We start from the raw sequence: 25,761 nt of genomic DNA, 5'->3' as shown, positions 1-25,761 counted from the left end.
GGCTAGAAACCACTATAGATAATTGAGACTGGGTGTTTTGGGATTTCCGTGAACTGCTCCTTAATCACTAGTAAGGAGGTTACATGGAAAATGTTTGGCATGTTTGAGAACGTGTGTTTACCGAGTACCTACAGGTTTAACAAGTAGTCCCATCACTGGAATGCTTTGTTTCAGCTCAGGCATCTATCTCGCGAAACAGCGCGTTGTCACCTTGGTCTCTTTGTTCGAGCTGGAAATTGTCATGTGCGAGACGGTTCTTTGAATCCTCCTCACATCTGTCCGTCTTCATGCCACTGAAGGTGTGAGAAGTTTTTTTTTTTTGCAAGGACACAGCCCACTGCTTTCCGTACTGTGGTTGCTGTTACTATGGAAACGGAAGACCTATCTCTTGCTCCCTCAGGATTTCCGACTGGCCGTTCTCCACATTTGCACCTGACATCATGGTTCAGCTCATGTTTTGCGTAGCCCTCTTTTGCTCAGGTTAATGGGCATACATGGACAGCCAGAGAGCTGTGTGGTGTTTTACTTGTTGTTTCACTCTACCTCCAACTGTAACTTATTGCGTTAATGTTGTAGCATAACAAAAACAATGTCAAAGAACCTATTATTAAAGAAAACAATGTGCATTTCATCCAGATAAACATAGCCCCTCTTGGAGAATTGTGTACATTCCTGCTGTCAATTTAAAATGTATGATAAAACCCTATCATTTATACTGGGGAGTGTCTTTTTCTCAATGTGTTCTTGTTTTTCCTTGTACTTTTAGCTCTGAACACATATGAGACCACTGTCCTGCAGATGAGCCATCGGTGGGGGCTTTCAAGGCGCTGTCGCAGACCCAGATAGTTCCTGGCGACAGCGGCTCTGCCCCCCAACTCCCCATTATGCCCAACAGCAGTCGGGCCGGGAGCCTGAAGGATCCCGAAACTGCTGAGCTCTTCTTCAAGGAGGACCCAGAAAAGCTGTACTCGGATCTGCGAGAGATCGGGCATGGCAGCTTTGGCGCTGTATATTTTGTGAGTATTTCACAATACACGGTTATGGTCCAAGCCGAAAGCCACGTTCAGTCTGACATCAGAACTGCGTCCAAAAACGCAGCCTCAGCATTCATTTCAGTGACACATTGGGACACATAGAGGTCTGGCCCAGAGATAAAGGGTTGTCCGAGTAGAAAAGTTAAGCCTGGCTCAGTTAATCAAATATATTCAATGCACATTTCTGGTAGTGCACTGTGTAACAAGAATGGCGTCATTCAATTGTTTGACCTAAAGATCATTGTTATGGATGATACAATGAATGCTGTCGTGATAAGTTACCTGAAAATTAGGAGAGTCCTGTGTGACTGCACATAAACTGCCTACAAAGAAGTCCAGCATGACTGTTTCTTTTCAGCCTGTCAAGTGTATACAGAGCATGCTTGAAGATTGGGGCTTTGCAGCCTTGAAGGTCATTAGAATGACACTGATAAATTGTTTTGTTTCAGTATTCAGCAATTGGAAAGCATTGTTCTATCGACCACAAAGACCTTTAGATCCTTTTAAATATTTCAGAATTATTCAAAAAAAATCTTGCACTGTTTTAGCGAGACTGTCTTTGTGTGTCAGCCTTGACCTCCAGCAAATTATTAAGCAAACTTCACAGTAAGAATCAATTTTTATTTAGGCTCAATATCTTTTGTAAAGATCATTAAACTAAGACTTGAATCATTGGCTATGTTGTGAAGTGACAATATCAGTCATGCAAAATGTAATGTGCTTTTCAGGCACGGGATGTGCGGACAAATGAGGTGGTGGCCATCAAGAAGATGTCTTACAGTGGAAAGCAGTCCACTGAGGTAAAATAGTTTTCACTGATCTATATCATGTTAACACGCAATTGTTCATCATATTTACTCTCTTTTTTTTTTGTCACAGAAATGGCAAGACATAATCAAGGAGGTGAAATTCCTGCAGAGAATTCAGCACCCAAACAGCATAGAGTACAAAGGATGTTACCTGCGAGAGCACACCGCCTGGGTAAGACCCAGCATGAGAGTCTAATGATGAATCATGTGTATGACCCAGTGATTAATAAAGTATCACATTCACACAAAATGCTCTTTTTATTTCGTTGCAGCTGGTAATGGAGTATTGTCTCGGCTCTGCTTCAGATTTGTTGGAAGGTGAGTTGAAAACCTTTTATACTCCTGATGATCGCAATGAGGCCGCATGACCACAAACGCAGACAGTAGTCTTACCTTTTCCTGATTGACATCGCTGTTGGTGAATTTATCCCTTTCAGTTCACAAGAAACCTCTGCAAGAAGTTGAAATAGCTGCAATTACCCATGGTGCTCTTCAAGGTTTGGCTTATCTTCACTCCCACAACATGATTCACCGGTGAGTGATTCAAGTGTTTGGGAGCATGCTGGACACTGCTTATGCCCTCAGGCATCTTGTCTTTCGTGTGGAGCTGTAATCATGTCCGCTCATGTGTTTTGACAGAGATATCAAGGCAGGTAATGTCTTGCTGACGGAGCCAGGGCAGGTAAAACTAGCAGATTTTGGTTCTGCCTCCATTGCCTGTCCTGCCAACTCCTTTGTTGGGACTCCATATTGGTATGCTACAAAACATTTTATTAAAAGTTTCACAAATGTTCCATTTAAAATGGTTGTTTACACATTTGTATTGTGCTAAATGTGTTTGTTTTTCTCAGGATGGCCCCAGAAGTCATTTTAGCTATGGATGAAGGCCAATATGATGGAAAGGTGGACATTTGGTCCTTGGGAATAACCTGCGTTGAATTAGGTAAGGCCACTGTTGTAATGGTCTAATTCACATCTCAGACTTAGATTACATTTGTTACATTGCTTGCATCCACATCAATCTCCTTTTCTCAGTTTTACAAAAATCTTATTGCCAGCATTAATTTTGCTCACTTAGTCGGTCAATAACTGAATAATGTTGCTCTTTCTTCCCCATAATTAAATTTTCCTTTGCAACATCTGAATCATTGGTGTAACCTGCTACTTGGCCTGTAGCTGAGAGGAAGCCTCCACTGTTCAACATGAATGCAATGAGTGCCTTATACCATATAGCACAAAATGAGAGTCCCACGCTGCAGTCCAGTGAATGGTGAGTTTAGAATTAAATTCATATTAGCTGGTCTGTTGTTTCCTAAATAATCTGAGGCCATAAAATAACTTGTTTTCTATATTTCAACTTTAGGTCCGACTATTTCAGAAATTTTGTAGATTCTTGCCTTCAGAAATTTCCCCAGGACAGGCCGAACTCTGAGGAGCTCTTAAAGGTAATAATCTCCATCTGCTATGGCAGATTATGTTCCATGTTTAATCCCCATAACCGTATTAAATGTCTGGATTTTAATGCAAGACGTCTTTTCTGTGTTCTTCCTCCAGCATGCATTTGTCCAGCGCGAGCGGCCAGAATCCGTTCTAATAGACCTGATAAGTCGAACTAAGGACGCAGTGCGAGAGCTCGACAATCTGCAGTATCGGAAAATGAAGAAGCTCTTGTTTCAGGAAGCCCACAATGGCCCCACAACAGAGGCACAAGATGACGATGATGTATGTCATGTGACTGTTTTAACTTCTGTTATCCAGCATTTCTCTCTTTCTATCCCAGTCAGACGAGAGGTTGTATTTTGTAGTATGACGTCATCCTGTAAATGTTAAGAGAGCGTTGTTTTAACCTTGTTACTATCTGCTGCATATGTTTTTGTTTTTTTAGGATCCAGAACAGAGCGTGGGTAGAACGGGTACAGTGAACAGCGTGGGGAGCAACCAATCCATACCCAGTATGTCAATCAGTGCCAGTTCACAGAGCAGCTCTGTCAACAGCCTCACAGATGCAGGCGATGACAAGAGTGAGGTGGAGATGGATGGAGACCACACGGTCATGTCCAACAGCTCGGTGATACGCCTTAAACCGGTAGGAAGTTCCGCTTGTGTTCACTGCTTCAAATTGATAATAGTCATGCATTATTATTAAACTATTTATATTCATTCATTTTAAATATAAGGTGAGACATAATTACTTTGCAGTATTTTGTTCTGCTGCTTACGTGCTCTGTGTGTACTTTTTGCTTGCTTTTCAGGAGGAGGAGACAAATGAAGAGTCGGAGCCTAACACCCGGCCAACTGAGCCTCAGTCCCCACCTGCAAACACTCCTCGGCCAAAACGGAACCGCGAACACTTTGCTACTATACGCACAGCCTCAGTGGTAATAACTCATTTACTGAATTTGCAGATGAAATAAGAAGATGGCTATTATAACTGCTTGCAAAGCTGCTGGACATTTTCCACATCAATGTCTTCTTCAAAGGCAGACAATCTTTTGACATCAGAATCAGAAACCGTTTATTTGCCAGGAATGTTTACACAAACGAGGTATTTTTCTAGGCGGAAGGTGCATACATTAGACACGAGACGTTAGACGAGACAAACAACAATCAACGACAACAACAGTGCAATGATATTAAATCAAGTATAAGATATATTGCCCTCGGGATCATTGCACTGGCATGATCCAGCTTGAAAACCTAATGCATTTGGATATGCACTTCAAAAACATTAGTTGTCCATGTTACCCGTATTCTCTTATATACCTCACTTTTGCATGATACAAATACACATTGCATATACATCTACAACAATATAAAGGGAATCCGTGTCTTGTGTTTTCCAGCTCACTCGCCAGATTAAGGAGCACGAGCAGGATTCAGAGTTAAGGGAGCAGATATTGGGCTACAAGCGCATGAGGCGGCAGCACCAGAAACAGCTGATGGCTTTGGAAAACAAGCTGAAAGCTGAGATGGATGAGCACAGACTTCGCCTGGACAAGGAGTTGGAGAACCAGAGGAATAGCTTTGCCCAGGAGATGGAGAAACTGATCAAGAAGCACCAGGCGTCCATGGAGAAAGATGTAGGTTTGAAGCTCATCTGTGTTCACTTAAGATTTACAAAACAGTTTGTTTGTTTTTTACATAGAGCCAACTGATTATGGTGTGTGTTTTTCATTAGGCAAAAACGTTTAACAATGATGAGAAGAAGTTCCAACAACACATTCAGAGTCAGCAGAAGAAAGAGCTCAACAGCTTCCTCGAATCCCAGAAACGGGAGTACAAACTTCGCAAGGAACAACTTAAAGAGGTTTGGGATTCCAGGCCTTCTTGCCCTTTACAATAGTATCCTAAACTCCCAGTTTACTTACAATCGGCAAATGGACGTCAATCACTATGAAGGCTGTTCCACCAGTGACCTGTATTTTTTTTTTTCTTCTGTTTAGGAGTTAAATGAAAACCAGTCAACACCCAAGAAAGAAAAGCAGGAGTGGTTGTCCAAGCAGAAGGAGAACTTCCAACACTTCCAAGCTGAGGAAGAGGCCAACTTGGCGCGCAGACAGAGGCAGTATCTGGACCTGGAGTGCCGCAGGTTCAAACGGAGGATCTTGATTGCTCGCCACAATATTGAACGGGACTTAGTGCGTGAGGTCAGCACGCCTTCATTGTATTTCTGGGTCTGAAATGTTGCAAATATAAATTAATGGATTAACACACTAAAAAGGGTCTTTGGGTGCATCATCACTTTGCTGTTTGTCTCTCCATGCGTGTGCACATAATTAGGAGCTAAACAAGCGTCAGACCCAGAAAGACTTGGAACACGCCATGCTTCTCCGGCACCATGAGTCCATGCAAGAACTGGAGTTCCGCCAGCTCAACAACATCCAAAAGACGAGGGCTGAGCTCATCCGCCTGCAGCACCAGACGGAACTCACCAATCAGGAAGAGTACAACAAGAGGAGAGAACGGGAACTTCGACGCAAACACGTCATGGAGGTTCGCCAGCAGCCCAAGAGCCTCAAGGTGAGAACGCAGCTTGTGAGCATGCATGGCAATTGAATATTCAGTAGATACTCTAATGATAATGAAACACGGCTCTGGATACTTGTGGATCTGTTAAACATTCAATTCACTATTTGTCGGGCTAACCTAATTTTCATCTTGAATAAGCCGAGATGTGAAACATTGATCCACTGCCTCGAAGTATGAGTGCGAAGGTTTTACCCTGCTCTTTGGTTAACTAATGTTCATGACATTGAGAATAGCAGCTGACCCACATTCCTTTATGTAGCTGATAATGTTCAGTTCCTGCGTTGTCTTAACGTGTGCTGTTAAATGAGGAAATGTATACCTTTTTTTTTTTTTTTTTCATATCGTCTGTGACATAGTCCAAAGAGCTACAGATTAAGAAGCAGTTCCAGGACACGTGTAAGATCCAGACCAGGCAGTACAAAGCACTGAGGAACCATCTGTTGGAGACCACACCAAAGTCGGAGCACAAGGCTGTCCTTAAACGTCTGAAGCATGAGCAGCACCGCAAACTTGCCATCTTGGCAGAGCAGTATGACCACTCCATCAATGAGATGCTTTCCACTCAAGCGGTGAGTCTGGGAATGCCTGAAATTTAGAATCCTTAAACTGTAAAATAAGACTGTGTGTGTGTCTTCATTGGTTCCTGATCTGTTCTCTGTCACCAGCTTCGTCTGGATGAGACTCAGGAGGCTCAGTACCAAGGCCTGCGAATGCAGCTACAGCAGGAGCTGGAGCTTCTCAATGCCTACCAGAGCAAGATCAAGATGCAGACAGATGCCCAACATGAGCGCGAGAGAAAGGACCTGGAGCAGAGGGTGTCACTCCGGAGGGCCCTGCTGGAACAGAAGGTCCACCTCTATTTTTCTCATGTAGAGATTTACATTAGTCTAACTATTGGGAAGATTTGCATTTTATCAAACATTTTTAACTTATTGTAGAAGCACAAGTATAACTACATAAAATGAATGATGGTTCTGTTCTGAATGTGGAGTAGCTAAGTGGGATTCAGCCATCCTTCATTTTATTATTTACACCTTTTGTGTTTCTTTAACAGATTTCCAGTAGGTGTGAACGCTACAAATATTCTCTGTTGATGCTTGTAGAACACAGTGGTGTTTAGTCACACTGCTAACTGTGAAGCAAATATATTGTATATGAACATTGTCTTTTTTTCATTTTTCTGTAGATTGAGGAGGAGATGATGTCATTGGAGAATGAACGCTCGGAGCGAATCCGGAGCCTGCTGGAACGTCAAGCCAGAGAAGTTGAGGCTTTCGACTCCGAGAGCATGCGCCTGGGCTTCAGCAACATGGTGCTAGCAAACATCTCCCCAGATGCTCTCAGCAATAGCTTCCCTGGGGCTCCAGCTAGTTGGAGTCAGCATCAGGAACAGCAACCGTCTGGAAGCTCTCCCGGGTCACAGTGGGGCAGTGGCGGCTCGGGCTTAGGGTCGAGCCACCATGGCAGCCATCACCACTATCACTCCAGTCCGGGAGGGGCACCCATGCAGCAAGGCTGGGGGCAGGGCATGCAGGGAGGAGGGGTTCCATCACCGTGGGGCCACTCATCATCATCATCATCATCATCAGCAGCAGGCCTGGTCTCCCGCAGCAGTGGAGGCGTACAGAACAGCCCCCAGGCAATGGGGAGGACACCCTCAGGAGGGCGCAGTGAGCAGAACATGAGCAGGAGTAACAGTGTCAACTCTCAAATATCTAACGGGTCACACCTCTCCTACACATAGATCCCCGTCAGCCTTGGAGTCCGAATTTGGGCGCGGAGGTGTACAATCCAACAAACAAAGCAGGACAGAATATTGGCAGAGCTCCGCTGCTCTGTGTCTCTCTGCGTTTCTCCCGTGTACAGATGTGGATGTGCGATGAAATAAATGTTGCTCAGGTCAAAAGGGCTGGTAGAGACGCAGCCCGTCCTCACGGCAGTTTATCGGCACACACGCAGATCCTTAAATTTATGTTACATAACAAATTTGAGTGTCAACACGTAATGCTCCCATTTGTTTTTATTTACAGCTCTCTCCCTCTGAATCTTATTAAATGTATGTTCTGTGCTATTCACAGCCATTGCTCTCATTTTGCACATGAAACACTGTTGAAAAGCTTTTGACATGTGTTAACGATGTCCTTAGAAATGTGGTATCAAACAATCAGATAACTCATTTTATTTAGGACGCTCCACTCTCCCAATTCTTACTCTGTTAAACGCTGGTCCATTTTCTGACGGTGGTTTAAAAAAAGCGGCAAACCTAACTAAAGATGCTTTGTTGTTGTGATACCAGCCTGCTGTAATGGTCATTGTGATAATTAGATGCCTCCTTTTCATTCAGCACTTTTTTTTTCCACCCGATTTCCTGGTCAGCAGCCAAAATGAGACTTAACAAATTCAGAGCCGAATAAACAAACCGTAACCGCTTCAGGCTTATGTTGCAACACTACTTCAGTGCCTTTTTAATGCTTGATTATAAAAATCCATCTCAGATGTTTATTTTAAATTTCAGCATCAGTTTGTAACAGGTTTATTTTTCTCAGATTATTATACTTACTGTGTATGCAGTAAAGTTGGTTAAAGTCTTATAAATGGTGAGAAATAGAAAAATACTTATATCGGTGTATATCAGTAACTATATTTTTTGGGTCTTTTAGAGTGGTGGTACTCTAGGGGTGAACTTGGAAACCCCGGTGTTACAGAGAATGTCATTGTACACAATCGCAGGAGTAATTGTGGGGTGATAAAAAAAAAAGGAGACTACTTTGCCTTCAATAACAATCCTGGTATTGATCTGTTTTTTTTATTAGTGCCTTTTTAAACTGCTGCCTTTTTTTTTAAAGCACTTTAAACAGCAGAATATGTGTAAAATTGTACTTCTTCTTGCGAATCACCCGGTGGATGAGTGTGTCGTCGGTACGCATGTTGTCAAGTTGAGAAGTGGAGCTCACCCGTGCTGTGATTTGTAGGAGCAATTTTCCCAAGTACAGACAATACCTAGTGTTTGGCAATATACAGTGTGAATGAAAGCATGCCCCCCACCCCCATGCCCCACCCCGACCCCACCCCACCCCACACTTCTGCAGCTTTAACTGTGTTTTGAAACTGTAGCTGTTGTTGGTTATCTCCTCTGTGTGTTTATGCTGAGTTTTGATTAAATAGAGGATGTGAGGATGCTGCAGGCTTTTTAGATATGTTTTGGCTCCAGTTTCATAAAACAAACTGAACCGAGTTAACTGAAGAGTCCATTAAGTGCAGGCAGAAAGCTGAAGACAATTGTCATGACCATGACAGCAGGCTTGGCGCTACTCAGAAAACTACAACACTGTTAAAAATGTAAAAGGTGCTTATAAAGTTATACTTGTTACACCATCTCATCAGAACCCAAGAACAAAGGGGACTGAAACAAGCACACGCTCGCATGACGACATTGTATCGCATTCATGTAAATGTAAAATTGAGTCGATGCACTCTCTGTGAAAACGGCCAAATACTAAATAAATGTGGCAAAAAGCATTTAGGTATTCCTTTTGATAGCTCTCGCAGTTCCTCTAATAATATGTCTCTGCTCACTCCCTTCTCTCTGGTTTGTGGTGGAAATCTCATGAGAGAAGTCGGACTCTTTTAACAACCTCTCTGTACAAGTCAGGCTCCCCAGACAGAGTTTAAAACCTTTTTTTGAAAGGGCAATTAAAGATAATGATCCAGAGATGATAAGGATATATGCTCCCTTGAATCACAAAGCTGGAGTTAAATGTTCATATGTGTATATTTTATTAAAGAAAACATTTAAAGACTAAACTCATATTTTAAGAAAACAATTTTTAAAACTAGCTTTATTTAACTGACGGACCACACTGATATTAGCAGACTTTTCGCTCTCCAAGTGGTTTTGGGTCGTCCGGTTGACGTTGGACGATGTTCTTAGTTGCGTGTCCGCAGACAGAATGCCTCGTACGCATGTATTTGCTGTCATCTCCTTTTGAAATGCCACTTCTTCAGTCAAGCGGCCATCTCTGAACGTTATCACTGAAGAGTTCCTTCTCCCCCCGTCGCACACGTTTGATAATTTGTCCCCATTCTACTCTGATTCAGAGCCACGTGTTCAAATGCTGGCTCTTTCTGAATGTCACACTGCGATGGATTCCTATCACATTTGAGGACACACAAATGCTGGGGTCTTTTTTTTTTTTAAATACGTGTATATATTCTCTCCTTGAAAGTGTGCATTATATCAAGCTGCTTATGGTTTGGTCCCAAAACACAATTTTTATTTTTTTGAATGCCGAGTGATTAGTTCCAGCTACTGTAACACAGCAGGGTATATTCATCATTTCTTTTCTGATTTATTGATACTTGGTAAAGAAAAGGAGAATGTATTTTTCGTGATCTGAATTTTACCTTAAGTCAAAAGCCAAGACCAAGAGTTTGAATGTTAGGCCAATCAAACCTCACATACATGCCAACCTTAAGTTTGTATGCACAACTGTTGTTCACTTTTATGTCAATGTTGTGTGTGAGGGAGTCTGGATATTGTTGTCAATCATTGTCATTGTCTCCACAAACCTGGATTTTCTGACTATTTTTTTGTTTTTGTTTTACTTTAACTTTGATGTCAAATTTTGTCCTACTGACTGAAAGCTTATTGGAAGCAGAATGAGAATCGGCAACAAAGATGGTGATCCTTTCTATGGTCAAACACTGTGCCATACCTGAGTTGCCAAGCCCAGATGCCACTGCATTGTCATCGCCATGTTTCAGTGGGCGGATGGCACGAAATGTATGAAACGTAAAAACACCTTGGTTCTGGTCTCGTGGCCAAAGTTAAAAGGCTTGAAAAGATCAAGTGGATGACAGGCAAATTATGAAAAGAGATTGCATTTCTTTGAAGATGTCGGTATTCTTCTTTGGCACATTACCACTACAACTCATAACCTGTATTAAAATGTATAGACGGTGGAACTTGTTATTGAATGTCAGAGATTATAAAGATACTACATAAGAGATGGTAAAGTACTAAAAGTGGATTTAAATTGTGTAAAAAGATTCAGAAAACAGAATAAAAATAGGATCAAATTTACTATTTGTTTGTATTATATTTAGCATTGTGTTGGCAGAGGGATATTGAACAGAAATCAGCTGTAATAAAGTAATTTTAGTATAACTGGCCTTGTGTTTTTGTTTTATTTAGTTGTACCTCAAGTGTGTAACTTTGGGTTGCTGTAGTATGTCATTGCACGACAGTACTGTGCCATACAGGAGGACCACAGTTTATTAATCACTCAACCAATGATATCCCTGGTCCCAGCGCAAGGAGCGTTCAACACATGCGCAGTTCGGTCTGGTCTGCACTTCTCACGAGCTTACCCCAAGGCTGCAGTGAATAGTCAAACAATTACCTCCTAACGTCTAACCCTAAGCACTTTTCCTTGACCTCTGTAAAAACGACACGGGGTCAAGGAAAGATGAAAAGGAGAATTCATGAAGAGTTAGGAAAAGACAACCGCGGCGTTTAGCAAATCCGACTCTACTTTCACAAACTACGTGTTATGATGCGACGGCAGGCGCATGTTAGTGACGTCATTCTGCAGCGGTGATATACTTGAAATACTGAAATACTTCGTCCGTGTGTTCTTACAGTGTTGCGTCATGCAGACGACACAAACAACCCGGTTCATAGTATAACTATATTTACGAGGTTGGAATAAAAATGAAAGAAGGAATATAAAAGTGGCATTTTTCACAGTACAAAACTACTAAACTGTCTCTTTGTTCAGTTTCAAACATGCTGAATTAAATACGTTCTCACACTGACGATGTATCATACCCCTTCATGTTGTTATGGTTTATATGCAGATTATAATCTGATCCTAAAAATATGCAGACAACAGTTTATGAAACACCACACAACTCGTGTTGACTTGATAGTGTTTTATTGTAATGTGACAAAATAGTTAATTAAAAAATGATAATCAGAAGAAACTCAGACTCAAGAGCTCGTCCAGTTAAACACTTTCATTAAAGCTTCTGTAACTGAAGTCAAATAAAATAAAAGAATGAGGGCTGAAGCTGCAGTACAACGCCAGAGAGAGAATATCAAATACGTCAGTTTGACCACTTTACAGCAGTTTTCAGCAACGTAACGTTCATAGTTTGCCAGCAGGTTTAACAGATTATGGAAAGTATTTCCAAGTTATGCTAATGATCTGCGTTTGTCGGTCATGATCGTTTGTTCTCGTGAACGACCGAATGATACATCACTTTAAATGTTGCCGCCGCAAGGAATTGTGGGTCGGCATTATCTCCTTTCCTTTCGTAAATGCAGGTCCAGTGGTTCCTATGCTAAAGGAGCTAAATTAGGAAGCATGGCGCTCCTTTCCTTTGCGTTTAGAGAATTCGACCGGCACTTATCATGGTGGCCACTTAGGTACTTCCGGGTCATTTCACTCAGTTAGGAAGGTTCCTAAACAAAAAAGGACTATACTATCCGACTGCAGCCGATCCCTTTTTTCTAGCGCCGTTTCTAAGCCTAATTTATGGTTCTCCGTCAGGTCGACTCAGCACCGTCAACGTTACGGTTGAACTGCGCATGTGCCAAGTCAAAAAAAAACTCCCATGCCTTAATTTAATAGCCTCGTTCCAGAAGCGGAAATACATGCAACGTGATACGTGACGATTATTGTAAACAAATGTGAATGTTTTGCTCCCCTGTAAAAGGAATGACGGTACAACAGTCGTTTACTTGAGTGAGTAAATAGTCGAGTCATTAACCGATCTTTTGCCCGGTTAACAATGATTACTATGTGACAAATGTAACGTCACGTTAGCTGTACGCGGCAGTTTGTTCCTCGTGAACTTTGTCGTGTTCAATGTCACATTTAAATCCTTGCATTGGCAAAGTATTCAACACGTTTAAGTTACATGTAACGTTAGTCATTAGTTTATGTTTCAGCTGGTAAAGTTAAAATGTAATGTATCATTAGCTGAACTAGCTGGAGTCACACAAACATGGAGCTTTGAAACAGTTAAGCTAGCTAGTTGTATCAGGACTTTAGCTGTCAAGCTAAAGGTAGACGTGACTCACACTGAAGACGCATTATAATCGTCTCTGCATCGAGGATATTGACCCGACAACTCCGTATGCGTGACAGTAACGTTTCACAAAGTGTAGTAACGTTGACTTCTGCCGCCACCGTGAACGCATGTGTTGTAGGATGCACACGTTATATGTGTAACGTAGATGAGCTGAAACGTGTTGACAAACAGCACAATGTGGCAACATCTCTCTTTATAAGGGTTTTATCTTGGTAATCGTTATTTTACAGCGTGTACGTCACAAACGTATGATATACGTCATTGTTTTTGCTCACCACAAAATGTTGATTTACAGTCTGTTTTGTGTAATTCTAGTTTACCTAGTTATAGTAATACTTTGTGACAAACTGTAGATATGATGTACTAAACATATTTGGGATGGATAAGCCTTAACCTATTGCTATACCAATAATGATGAATGAAATATGCTCTACAAATGAATAATATATTAAATACTTACTTTTACAAAAATCAGAAGGCATCACATATTCTTACTGTGTGTGTGGTTTCCTCACAGAGCTCCAGGATGTTGTGTGAAGTCGTGCTGTCATCACTATGGTTCCTGTTTGTTATCTTCTGGGTCGAGACAATAAGTGTTTGGATGTTTCTGTCAATGTTCTACCAGGACCGGGCATTTTACCACTGGGGAGATGGGTAAGAGATGTTTTTTTAATGTGCATTATATATTCTTAATAGTTTATTCAACATTTGACAAAACAGAAAAACTAATTATCACTCTATACTAAATACATAGAGTGTGTGTGTGTGTGTGTGTGTGTGTGTGTGTGTGTGTGTGTGTGTGTGTGTATATATATATATATATATATATATATATATATATATATAGCCTGCAATTCCCCCACTTCGGGACTAATAAAGGATTATCTTATCTTATATATAATGTCTTACACCTATTAATACCCTTTGAATTAGTATCAAGTAAGCCATGTAACAAAAAGAGATGGTACGGGCCCCAGATCTATGGCTTTGTTTTCTTCGCAAACACTGATTTGTCAACTTACTTGGCAGTAGAGGGAGAAAATAAAAGTTAGAATGACATCTCCAATTTCTGCATATAATCCAAATTTAAACCTCAAGCCCTTCCTAAACTGATGGATGGTAAAACACTTACGGTGTAATGGACAATGTCCATTATAGAATCAGTATTGCGTGTTTTAATATAACTTTTTCTTTTTTTTTACATTATAGGGTATTTGCAGATGATCCTGGACAGATGATATATATGTTGAGCAGGTAATAATTGTATGTTCATGCTGAATAATTTAGTCTATAAAAATGTGAAATATGAGCCATGTGTATTTGTGTGCAGGGTATAATATTGTGTCTCTCTCCACAGAGTGGATACCCATATTCAGACAGAGATGGAGACCTGAGACACATAGAATGCCACTTAAAGGACTCAATAGAGGCAGTTCTTTGACTGAAGAACACATGATGGAAAGCAGTAGCTGTTTTTTTCTTTGCGTTGACTGCCGTGCACACTGTTGTGCACAGTCCTTGTTAACATCAGTAACTGTAGGCCCCCTTTCAATAATAGGTGGTGGAGACGTCCAGCATGAGTAAAGGCGCAACTAAGACGTAGAGGGAGGTCCTCAGTGATTGATGTGTATCATGCCCACCAATGTAACACATCTATTTTCTTTTTAAGATATTGGGGGAGAAGAATGAATGTAGCAGAAAATGCTTGCTTGTTTTTTTTTTAACTCCGTTTTTTTTAACTCCATTTTGAGAAGATGGTGTTTTGATAATACTGCCGTTCTATGCAACACAAACTATATTTGTGTTTTAAATATCAGATTGCCGTAAACCTGCTATAAGTTATGGCCTTATAGTTGTGGCCTTTATCTGCTGATGGATTTTGCTCAGTTGTCATGTGTCTCTATCCCGATATAAGGACGCTTATTACTTGACTGAAATTTCCCAAATTTTATTTTGCATGATAACTGAGCAATCTCTGGGACAACTGCAAAAGCTCCATTTGCTGCTGAAGATCACAAGACTGGATCGAAAGCCCAAAAAGTGGACCTTATGTTCCAATAGTTTTTATTTGCTGAAACAAATAATATTCTTTATACATAGTATGTTGAATGCCAAACATCCAGATGTTCGACTGCATCGGGTCCCATTTTGCAGGATGCAAGCCAGCATGCTTCTCTGGTAATTTTACCCTCAATACTCTGCGCAGCATATATACGCAAGAGGGTCAAAATTCAGGGTGCACTATTATGGTAAAGGGTCGGTCCCAATTGAATGCATACGGCATGCAACAGTATTTTGTAAGGGCAGCTGCAGTTACTGAAAGTAATAGAAAAAAGTGTGTGATTTGGAACACAGCCCTGTGTGTGTATCTAAATATGTATATAATAGTATGCCCCATGTTAGGAATCCTCTCTGAGAGCAATATGTCAGTATTATATCGAGGTAATTAAATAAAAGTGAAATACATTTTAAATACGCAACTCTTTGCAACCCCGCGAGATTGGTCTGCCAAGATATTTTTGCATTTCTTCTCCGTCAATAGAGGGTTTGCTTCTGAACAAAACAAGCAGCTTTTGGTCTCATTTTGAGGCAAGCAATGTCACTATTGATTTGTAAAAATCTGCTCAATAAAAGTATTTTTAAGAGCCAGTTTATTTCCCTTGAGTGCTCCATTACGCAGCCCAACACATCCCCCGCCAGGACAGCAGGGGGCGCTCACGGTACAGAAGCAAAGTCAGTCCACCACCGGGTCATCAGCCTGTTCTGCCGGGTCCAAACAATAATGCCGTATACATTTTGATTAAAGTAAGACTTTAATGGTTGTTTGTGGACTTACGTGCATCGTGGATTACGTTAGTCACCTGGCGTATTATTGTTGTTGATTATTTGTGCAAACAAATAACTTTTCAGTTGTGAGCAGTCTGTTGTAAACATGGCTCCAACGATCCAGACACAGTCTCAACGAGAAGACGGCCACAGGCAAGTCAAACAAATATATTGCACACGGCCGTTAAACTGCCTGGTCTTCTTAAGAGGATACTTCATGTTCGCGTTGATGTGACTGAGTTGATGCTAAAGAAGATACAAGTCGCCGACATTTTCTTAATAGCTCCTCAGTTGTGTACAACGTCAGCTAAAGATGCTAGTTAGAAGGAAGCTTAGCTCCAGTGAACTTCCGCTGCTCGGGTAATTTGGCGCTAATTATTTATGCTAGATGGCGTTAAGTGAGTTGGAGCCATCCAGTCAGTCCTAATAACTTAATTCAGAGGCAAATCAACATGCCAACATTGTGTTTATGAAAACTGAACGTGTTTTTTTATTTTATTAAGACCGCTAAATTTAGCCAGTCCTAATGCTAACAGTAACATGAAGTTAGTAACCAGGCAGAACAGAAAGCATTAGCAGTCCTTTATTATAATGTGAATTATTCTGACAGTAACTTCATGGAAAGCATTCGCATTAAGGGAACACAAGATAAATGAGGGTTATTTTATTCATCCACCAAAAGCACAATTTACATAAGGTTACAGAGACCAGTGCATACAGTATATTCAATTCCCTTTTACAGAAACATTTCAGTTTCACACTCCAGCCTTAGCTAATAAGACCGTTCTGTTTCCTCTTCCAGCCGGCCATCCTCTCATAGGACTGTTCCAGAGAGGTAAGCAATTAGCACTGATGAGTATTTACTATTGTATACAGTCATGTTGAGTGCCTCCTTTTTAAAAGTATACTAAAGTGTCTGAGTAACCCAAACTGTATGTCCTGTACTTTTGTGCCCATAACAGGTCAGGGGTGGTCTGTCGAGTGAAGTACTGCAACAGCCTTCCTGACATCCCCTTTGACCCCAAATTCATCACATATCCATTTGATCAGCACAGGTAAACATCCAGCCTGTCCATCCACAGATCACAGATAAACATGGGTGCAGCTTGACATTTGTTTTTCTGTCGCGTCAGGTTTGTACAATATAAAGCCACTTCTCTCGAGAAGCAACACAAACATGAGCTCCTGACTGAGCCAGACCTTGGGGTCACCATTGATCTCATTAACCCAGACACCTACCGCATAGACCCAAGTGGTAAGTCTAGTTGTTGTTACATACTATTTGTCTTTCTTTTCTTTTTTTCCCAGACATTACTGTGCTTTATCAAATGTCTGCATAGACTGAACCATTCTTTCAAATTCTCAGTACTGCTGGATCCTGCTGATGAAAAACTGTTGGAGGAGGACATCCAGGCTCCATCCAGTTCGAAGAGGTAAGGCTGCTGAATAGTCAGCTTTATGGTCTTATAGATTCATGTGGAGATATTTTGTTTAACATTTTCATCTTAAAAGGTCCCAGCAGCATGCCAAGGTGGTCCCGTGGATGAGAAAGACAGAATATATTTCTACGGAGTTTAACAGATACGGCGTTTCCAACGAGAAAGTGGAAGTCAAGTAAGTTGTTGAAATGACCTAATAGTAGATGGGTTTTGTTTGTGTATGTGTGTGAGAGAGAGAGAGTGTGCGTCTGTATAATCTAAATATGTTTTGTGTTTTTAGGATTGGTGTGTCTGTCAAACAGCAGTTTACGGAAGAAGAAATCTACAAGGACAGAGACAGCCAGATTTCTGCGATTGAGAAAACATTTGAGGATGCATCGAAAGCGGTGAGTGAGCGAGCTCTGACGAGCCTGAAGAAGTAGAGGAATGCTTGTAATGTTCAGCTGTTGGCTGCAAATCACCACATTAAACCAAAATATGGAGTTTTTTTGGCTTAAATAATTATGCTGTGGTTTGTAAAACATGTTGCTGTTTCTCTCCAGATTGCACAGCACTACAGTAAACCCAGAGTCACTCCTGTGGAGGTACTACCTGTGTTCCCCGACTTCAAGGTGAGCTATAATTTCACTCTGTTTTTTTACTTTGAGTCTCTGCTGCCGGCTCTGTAGCAGGCAAGAGAAGTGCAGGCAGGGAAAAATATGTAACACTTGTCAATAAAATACAGAAAATGTACATTTTGTGTAAAAAAAAATAAAAATAATAATGTCATTTGAATATACTTTAACTGACAAACTGGCCCTTTACAGATTTATATAATAACTTTTTGTACACTTTGGTCTCCTTCTGCAGATGTGGATCAACCCGTGTGCTCAGGTCATCTTTGACTCTGATCCTGCACCGAAAGACATTTCAAGTCCAGCAGGCGTGGACATGATGTCTCAGGCCATGATCAGGTATTTACAAAATATCTGTTTTCTTGGATGTCTGTTTAAACGGTATAATTTTTTGCATAAACACTAATGATGTTTCATGTTTCTTCAATACAGAGGTATGATGGATGAGGAAGGAAATCAGTTTGTGGCTTACTTCCTGCCCCATGAAGAAACACTTCGCAAGCGGAAGAGAGACTGCGATGAAGGGATGGATTATATGCCTGAAGACTTGTATGTGACAATATTATATTAAGAAAATCATCCTTTTTAAAAATCCCTTCGTTGCTTTGCTTGTACACCAGGAAGTAATGGCAATGCTTTTTTAATTTTCTGTTTTGCAGGTATGACTACAAGATAGCCAGGGAGTACAACTGGAATGTCAAGAACAAAGCCAGCAAAGGTTATGAAGAGAACTACTTCTTCATCTTTAGAGATGGAGATGGTGTTTACTACAATGAGCTTGAGACCCGGTAAGTCATTGCTTGGAGAAGAGACCTGTTGGTTGGTGCACATCAACGTGATGAAAGGGAGATATGTAGCTGGTGTGTTTTTTTTATTTTTTTTTTATAGATAAAGCCCAAATGTAGATGTTTGAGAGTTTTATGTAAATTGATAATAAAGGCACAAAACAAACAGCCCCATGACTTATGGGGGTTGAATGAGAACCTGTTAGGCCATGTCCTCTTAAAGCCTTTCTTCTGTCCTGCAGGGTCCGTCTGAGCAAGAGGAGAGCCAAGGCTGGAGCTCAGTCCACCACTAACGCAGTGCTGGTGTGTAAGCACAGAGACATGAACGAGAAGGAACTCGAAGCCCAGGTACGTGTACTTTTTACTTTCCCGATTGCCTTGGTCTTAGACTGAACACTTTTTTCTGTCTTTTCTTTTCTTAAAGGTATGTGTATCACTTATTGTGACGGTGCTTTGTTGTTGGAAGGGACCACTTTGATTTAAGATTAGTGACTGAATTATCATAATTTCTTATTTAATTGAAACTACAAAAGTAAGGGAATAACGTTTATAGATGTATTATGGCTGTATTCTTTCCAACCTGACTCAACCAACCCAATGACTTCAACTGTTATAGCATTATCTCTCAGCTTTGATTATTATTACAGTACAGTAGTGGTGTACTGATGGCTGCTTCTCCGTCATTGTGATCTTTAGGATGCACGTAAAGCTCAGCTGGAGAACCATGAGCCAGAAGATGAAGAGGAAGACTTGGATAAGTTGCAGGATTCTGGTCAGTTTTCTTATTTTCTCTACATGTGCATTCTTATCACTGTTTGTACTTATTTGGCTACCTGCTGCACTGCAGTAATATTCTATCTTTAACTGTTTTTTTTTTGTCAGTTTCTATTTCCGTCTGTAATATTTGAATTATTTTCTCCAGGTGATGATAAAGAGAAGGGCAGCGCCAGTGAGGCTGAGAACTCCGGCAGTGAATCTGAGAAGGAAGAGGATGAACCGGAACAAAAGGCAGAGGAGGACGAAGAGGTGGCGGCAGTGGAGGCGGTGGTCCCGGGCCCAGAGAAGCGAAAGAGGAAGACAAGCGGCAGTGGAAGTGAGAGCGGCGAGGAGAGGACCAAAGAAATGCGCGACGAGGAAGAGATCTTCGGCAGCGACGATGACAGTGAAGACAACGAGAACAAGAACTCGGCCAGAAGCAGCGCGGCGGAGGGCAGTGGGAGTGAGGATGAAAGGGGGAACAGAGGGGGCAGCAGGAGTCCCAGTGCCTCTCCAGCACACAGCGACCGCAGCAGCGACCACTCCGAGACCCGGGCCCAGAGTGGGAGTGGAAGTGAGAGAGCCTCAGATTCCAGTGACGCCAGTGACAGTGAATAGAATCTGTGGTACGGACACCTTTCTTACCTTTATGTTCAAACATGGCAGTGTTAATCTGTCACTGACCTTAATATTAGCTCTGTCTGGGGATGTAGTTTCTTATGATTGCAAATGATGCTCATTGGTTTTGGACAGGGGACATCTCTCTTCAATCCAGTTTTTAATTGTAGATTAAACTTTCACACCTGTCGTTGTTTTGTCCACCATTCCTATAGTTTTGTCTGTCAGATATTCCGTACAGGATCATGTAAAAATGTCTTTGTTTTGAATTTGTGTTACAGCTTTAAAACTGATAATAAAATAAATGCAGGTGGTGTTTTGTAAGAAACAGTGGTCACGGGTTGCTGTTTTTCCTTCTTTAACAGAGTTAGGGAACCTGTAAGTAATCCCATAAATGTAACATCTTATTTGTTTAGGGTTGGTAAAGAACTGTCTCTCTGTGCGTGCATGTGTGTATTTTTTATTTTATTTTTGTAGTCCGTTCCGACTTTTCTTGCACAAAATAGGGGATTATTCATGTCTACAATTACAATTTTCAAAGTAAAACTGACAACTCAAAGCAATCAGTAAATCATTTAATAACATGCATAGCAATTGAAAACTACGATCAGCGGCCATGTTTCACAAAGAAACGGACTGATAGTACTGCATATTCAGCCAAAAAATCCCAACTGGTTCTTCAGCCATTCTTCTGTCAAGTCATCAGTATTTCTTGTTTCAAAGACCTCATAGAGAAAAGGAGACAATTCAAAAAGATTGAAAAGAAGTTAAGAGATATTACCTCAATAATGCTCAAGCTAGTTGCTAATAAATGGGTGAGGAGAATGAAAACAAATGCATCAAAAAGTACAAATAACCTGCCAAACATGTTGCCAATCAACGTAAAAATAGTTAGGGTTTGGTTTCATATTCAATAATTGTCCCAGTTTAATGATATTCGCATACCACCGGAGTCATATCAGACTACAGGTCATAATTGAGGTCATTACCTTTGTGAGCTCTGCAGCTTTCACCAGTTGGTTTTTGCTGCCTGCATACATCATCTGTTGCTCTGGCTTACATCCTGCAAAAATAAATGTACATTATTGCATGGGATTCTGTAATTTCACTAGTCAAACTTTCCTCAAATCTAATAAATGCCACCTTCATCGCGACAATAATTTTGAATAAAGTGGAGACAAAAGTAGACGCCTGTTCATTTGACCGTTAAGTTGTTCTTCTACGGCTTAGAAGAACAAGCGGAACAATATTAATCCAAGGATACAGATTACTTTTGATTTGAGATACTGTTATCACTTACCCATTGGACTGGAGAATATGAAACACAGAGGATAGGACACCCTTCCATCGGCATGGACATATTTGTAGCTGTAGACCATGAACGTGCAATACTGTCAAGAAATTAAATTTTTCCGTCTTTGAAACTGATATACTTTGTGTGAATTTAAGGATGTTGCTATATTCTTAAAATGGGATAAGAAGGATATCTGGGTTGCCGCTCTGGGAGTTCATCTCTCAGCTCATCCAGTGAGATGTCCTAAAAGACAAAGTTGATGTGACTTCATATGCAGAATAAACCCCCTCCCGACCACCCCAAAAAATGTGTTTGACTTGCCTCATATTCCTCTTCAAGGATAACAATATGTTTCTCCATGTCTATTTTCACTAAGAAATAGAAATGATTATTTAGGCTTTTGGTTCCGTTTCATGTGTTGATGCTCTGATATTTGTAAGGGATTTTAATGTGTGTTGACCGACTTATAAATGTGTTAAAGTTCATGAATAGTATATGCTACTTACTTAGTATGGCAGCATTGTTGGTCTCTTTTCGAAATCTAAACTTTCTCAGTTTAGCTTTCAGACTTTCATCCACTTCACACACAACCAGCGAGCTCGACTGCAAAATGGTGTAAAAATATATCAGTCCAAATGCGTCAGACTAGGAAATATTGCAATAAATCCTGATGCTCCTGATAACGAAACGTGGCTTGATCTACGGGCCAGAAATAGGAACAAAGAAAGGAGGCGAGAGACATTGGCTCCATCTGTTCCGATGTTGAGGTCTCTACCCACCTTGCGTGTACGCATTAAACATTCATAAAACTATTCTGACATATTGAGGGCAGGAAATGTTTCTGCTGCGACATGCAGGAATGTAGTTTCCTGTGTGAACGAGCGCGGCGGATGGTCGACTTGTGTCACAATGGTTCACGTAAAAAAAAAAACGCACACAAACATGTATGAATGACAGTTCATCAAATCGAGCGCATTTCAAAAGAAAAGCAAAATATGTCAACCAATTGCATCAGCTTCACCTACCATTGTGAAAGGATCCTTTTCTGCCTCCCTCTCTTCAAGGTGAGACTTCCTTGTGTGACTCAAGCAGACTCTGACAGCCACTCTCAGACTGTCAAGATGGGACATGTCGAGGGAGGGTGGGCATACAGGGACCGAGCAGCGGTGCGGCTTCCTGTTTCACAACACAGCTCAGCCGACTGGTGCACAAAACAATCGTATTATCTTTGTATGAATTTAACGCGTTAAGGAAGAAATATGCATAACAAACCTATGAGTCTTAGTATGACAGAGGAGATTGTGTTGAATGGATCCAAGCAGTTTGAAGTTGAAGAAGCACAATTTTACTCTATGGATGTCATTGGTGTTATTAGGGTTACTTTCACTTCCCATTACCATACAGGGATGGGCATTAAATAGAAACGTGCACAGCTTGAAAGCTTCCTCAGTTCCTTTAAACGAATACCATAATAGAATGACTCTTCTTCTTTTCTTTTCTTATTATTAATCTAAGTAAAAGTATACCTGTGTATGCAGTAAAACGTAAGCTATGTAAACATCAAAAGTAAAACGTCTTCATAAAAAATGGTTGCTGTCCCAGCATCATGTTATTGTTACTGCTCTCTACTGGTGGAAACGCTAGGCCTGTTGCGGCTCTGGCCCTACTCCAATCTGTGATGTCTGAGCAGGTTACCTCTGTGTTCAGTGGTGTGTGTTTTGCCTCTGACAGCTGAAAGCAAACACCGGCTATGACAACCGATTGCAACCACAAAAAATGATGCTTTTAACAAATTCAGACGAATGCAACAGCAGTTACTTTGTGTTTACTAACCCTCAACAGAACCCACTTTGTGAAAACGATCTTTTCGATTTACAATTTCAAAAGGTGGTTATGTGTGAAATGACTGCCTCTTTTGCCACAAACTAGTCCCTACAAAACATAACAATATAACATATAACATCATATAACAATTTAATTACTAGATCGAAAAAGAAAGAAAAAACTGGCACATATGGTAAACCATTAAGCATAAGAGAATAGGCTGCAGTTCAAGTGGTTGGCTATTAGTGGTTCAAATTCCTTGGCCAGACATTGACTCTTCTAGCTGCTCCAAAGTGAGGTTTTGCTGCTTTAAACCACTGTAAACTAAAGTAAGTATATTTAGGTTTAGAGGTGTTTGTCAGACAAAATAGGCAATTTGAGGAAATCCCCCTGTGCTTTGAGAACATTCCGTGTCGGCGGTTTTTGACGTCTTCTGGTTATCATGTTTTCTTTCTTCTTATTTTCTCCCATAGTGCGGACTTTTACTTCAACAAAAAGACATAATGTGTTTTACCAGTTAATTCATGAACACGGTATGAAGCTCAGGGCTGGTGCCACTCAAGGTGGGAGCGTTTTTGATTTAATAGACGGTGGGAGGAACCAAACGCTGCGTACCGTCCAGACGTATGACGTCGCACTCACGTCTTGCGTCAACTCAAAATCGAAGTAGATTTCTCCAGGCGTACACTCTTTATTTTCTGCACTGCAATAAACATGTTGTACATACATTCTTTGACATGGCCTGTTTGAAACCACGGGAGCTTGCCGCCGTAAAGGAATATCCCTAGGAAAACCTCGTACGGGATCGAAATCTACGCTTCTTTCAGCTAAGCTAACGTTATTGCATCTATTAGCAGAACTTGCTAGCTAAGAAGCTAGCGCTAGCACCTGGCGATCCCTACCGTCGAGCTAGCTATGCAGTAGCACTTTAGCCTAGCTCGCTAACCAGTGACAACTGACACAGGTAAACAACAAACCTTTTGACACTGTTTATTGGTAATCACAACTAACATAACTTCACCCAGTTGACTAGCTAGCTACAACCAGTTGTCGATAAAAACTGCGTTTTAACGTCCCCGTCTGCACCGCTAAGATTGAAGTAACGTTACGTAGCAACAGCGTTAACGGGAGGACCAAACACACCCTGAATCACTCGTCCCTCACCGAGCTGGTGATGAGATGTGATGGGGAAACGCGGCTTTATGAAGCACCGACTTACTATGAAGACATTGTGTGTTTAAAAATGTTTCACTGTTTCGAAGCATTTGATAAATCACAAATGGTGACACCTGCTGGCAAAGCCCTTTGTACTGCATTTGTGTGGATGGATTAAACCCGAGACTGGTGAAACAGTCAGTTAGTTAGTAATTTGCCGTTTTGGTGTTTTGTCGCTGACGCTTTTTTTTTATAGTCAAAAAGTCTCACTATCATACACAATCCACGACAAATTACGAAAGCAGATTGACAAAAACATCCAGTTTTCAAAACGAGCGCGATGCTTAACTTTACGAGGCCTCGTTTGGGTGGTCACGTGATTGTTGGCGTCCTGAAGCGAGGTATCGAAACGTCTTGCTGTGATTCTCTGCTGTGAAAGGTCTTAATTGTGTTTTAGTTGTCTGCTTCGAGCACAACGTAACTGGAGCATTCTAATTCTGGTTATTCGCTATCTAATGCCAGGCTCCGGGTTTAATGCGAACCTGTTTCAATTGTAATAGCTCGCAGGGATTATCATAACAACTTTCTTCTGACCAAAGCCTATAGTTAGACACAGGGTTGTTCTTCAATCAATATCTCATATTGTTACAGGTGCAACAGTTGGCACTTACTAGTTTGGGCATTTAACATTAACATACCCTTGCTTGTTAGTGTTATACTTTTCTCCAGTCGCGGATACACAGTGACTTATAATTAGCCGATCTGATGTAAATGCACTGCACTGAAGACTGTCCTTATTCGTTGAATTGTAGCCTATTTTAGTTGTTTGTGTTAAGTGTTGCTCTTAGCATTAATGACCTGAACTCTTATCTTTTGGGTTAAGTGAGGTGTACTTATCATTTTGAGTCAAACAGCTTGGGCAAGATTGGCAGGAGTCTCTTTTAAGTGGTAATGATTATTAGGAAAGTTTACCTCAAATGACACTTCAAGTCACAGTTCTGACTGAACTTTGGTTGGATTTTTTTTCATATCTAATTTTGTTGGGAAAGTTCTAAAACTCAGCCCTATATTGGTGTGTGCTATAATCTCTTATTCATACATGATTCTACACATCTTCTCTGCAAATCCAGTTTGTCATTCACTGAAGCTGATGATCCATCTCTATCATTATGAAAATTGACTCTTGTTTATGGCCTTCAGGCTAAAACAACATATGTGTCCAAACAAGACTGTCTAATATCATATTCCAGTACTAAATCTGTGGGATGAATAGATCAACTTAATCTGTCAAAGTACTTGTGTTCATTGTTTATATATAGCAGTGTGGTTGTTGTCATGCTGAATGCAGTAAAATTAGAAAAGATTAACCAATTTGGAATGGTTTAGTAATATTAGGTTGGTTAATATTTAGACATTGAGTGAATTGTCATTTAAGATTTTTCTCTTTTTCCGTTTGTTGATTTTGATAGGGCACAGATGA

General features: G+C 40.9%; 3 protein-coding genes and 1 long non-coding RNA gene across 9 annotated transcripts; 3 read left to right on the top strand and 1 right to left on the bottom strand.

The window, feature by feature from the left end:
- Positions 1-884: 884 nt before the first annotated feature.
- Positions 885-11,044, top strand: taok1a (TAO kinase 1a; the record flags this gene model as incomplete). Of its 6 annotated transcripts, none has more annotated exons than XM_079225063.1 (19): positions 885-1,016; positions 1,763-1,834; positions 1,914-2,015; positions 2,116-2,161; positions 2,281-2,377; positions 2,483-2,596; positions 2,695-2,786; positions 3,020-3,113; positions 3,207-3,288; positions 3,398-3,565; positions 3,729-3,929; positions 4,102-4,221; positions 4,687-4,923; positions 5,022-5,150; positions 5,287-5,490; positions 5,624-5,863; positions 6,229-6,441; positions 6,538-6,720; positions 7,059-11,044. In XM_079225063.1, 19 exons carry the CDS (start codon positions 885-887, stop codon positions 7,614-7,616), a joined length of 3,084 nt encoding a protein of 1,027 aa, XP_079081189.1. In that variant the 3' UTR covers positions 7,617-11,044. The 6 variants fall into 6 exon arrangements, with proteins under 6 accessions (XP_079081189.1, XP_079081190.1, XP_079081187.1 ...); XM_079225064.1 differs by having other exon boundaries at positions 4,096-4,221; positions 4,699-4,923; XM_079225061.1 differs by having other exon boundaries at positions 4,096-4,221.
- Positions 11,045-12,528: 1,484 nt separating this feature from the next.
- Positions 12,529-15,611, top strand: LOC306742259. The gene is made up of 4 exons (XR_013771069.1): positions 12,529-12,621; positions 13,488-13,624; positions 14,180-14,224; positions 14,328-15,611. It is a non-coding gene; the product is annotated as an uncharacterized lncRNA (long non-coding RNA).
- A 291-nt stretch (positions 15,612-15,902) lies between these two features.
- paf1 (PAF1 homolog, Paf1/RNA polymerase II complex component) lies at positions 15,903-20,380 on the top strand (the record flags this gene model as incomplete). Its single annotated transcript, XM_079224449.1, has 14 exons — positions 15,903-15,949; positions 16,599-16,631; positions 16,759-16,851; positions 16,930-17,051; positions 17,163-17,229; positions 17,309-17,410; positions 17,516-17,621; positions 17,778-17,846; positions 18,085-18,188; positions 18,282-18,398; positions 18,509-18,637; positions 18,877-18,982; positions 19,331-19,406; positions 19,557-20,380. 14 exons carry the CDS (start codon positions 15,903-15,905, stop codon positions 20,006-20,008), a joined length of 1,623 nt encoding a protein of 540 aa, XP_079080575.1. The 3' UTR covers positions 20,009-20,380.
- A 190-nt stretch (positions 20,381-20,570) lies between these two features.
- Positions 20,571-22,410, bottom strand: gmfg (glia maturation factor, gamma). Its single transcript, XM_079225201.1, has 7 exons — positions 22,328-22,410; positions 21,809-21,905; positions 21,624-21,673; positions 21,496-21,545; positions 21,309-21,391; positions 20,998-21,071; positions 20,571-20,733 (listed from the first exon to the last, which is right to left on the bottom strand). The coding sequence occupies exons 1-7, from the start codon at positions 22,328-22,330 to the stop codon at positions 20,662-20,664; spliced, it is 429 nt and encodes a 142-aa protein (XP_079081327.1). The 5' UTR covers positions 22,331-22,410; the 3' UTR covers positions 20,571-20,661.
- Between the last annotated feature and the right edge of the window lie 3,351 nt (positions 22,411-25,761).

This window comes from Taurulus bubalis, assembly GCF_910589615.1.
Source record: "Taurulus bubalis genome assembly, chromosome: 10".
NCBI classification, from domain to species: domain Eukaryota; kingdom Metazoa; phylum Chordata; class Actinopteri; order Perciformes; family Cottidae; genus Taurulus; species Taurulus bubalis.
This window is presented reverse-complemented; position numbering and strand designations above follow the sequence as displayed.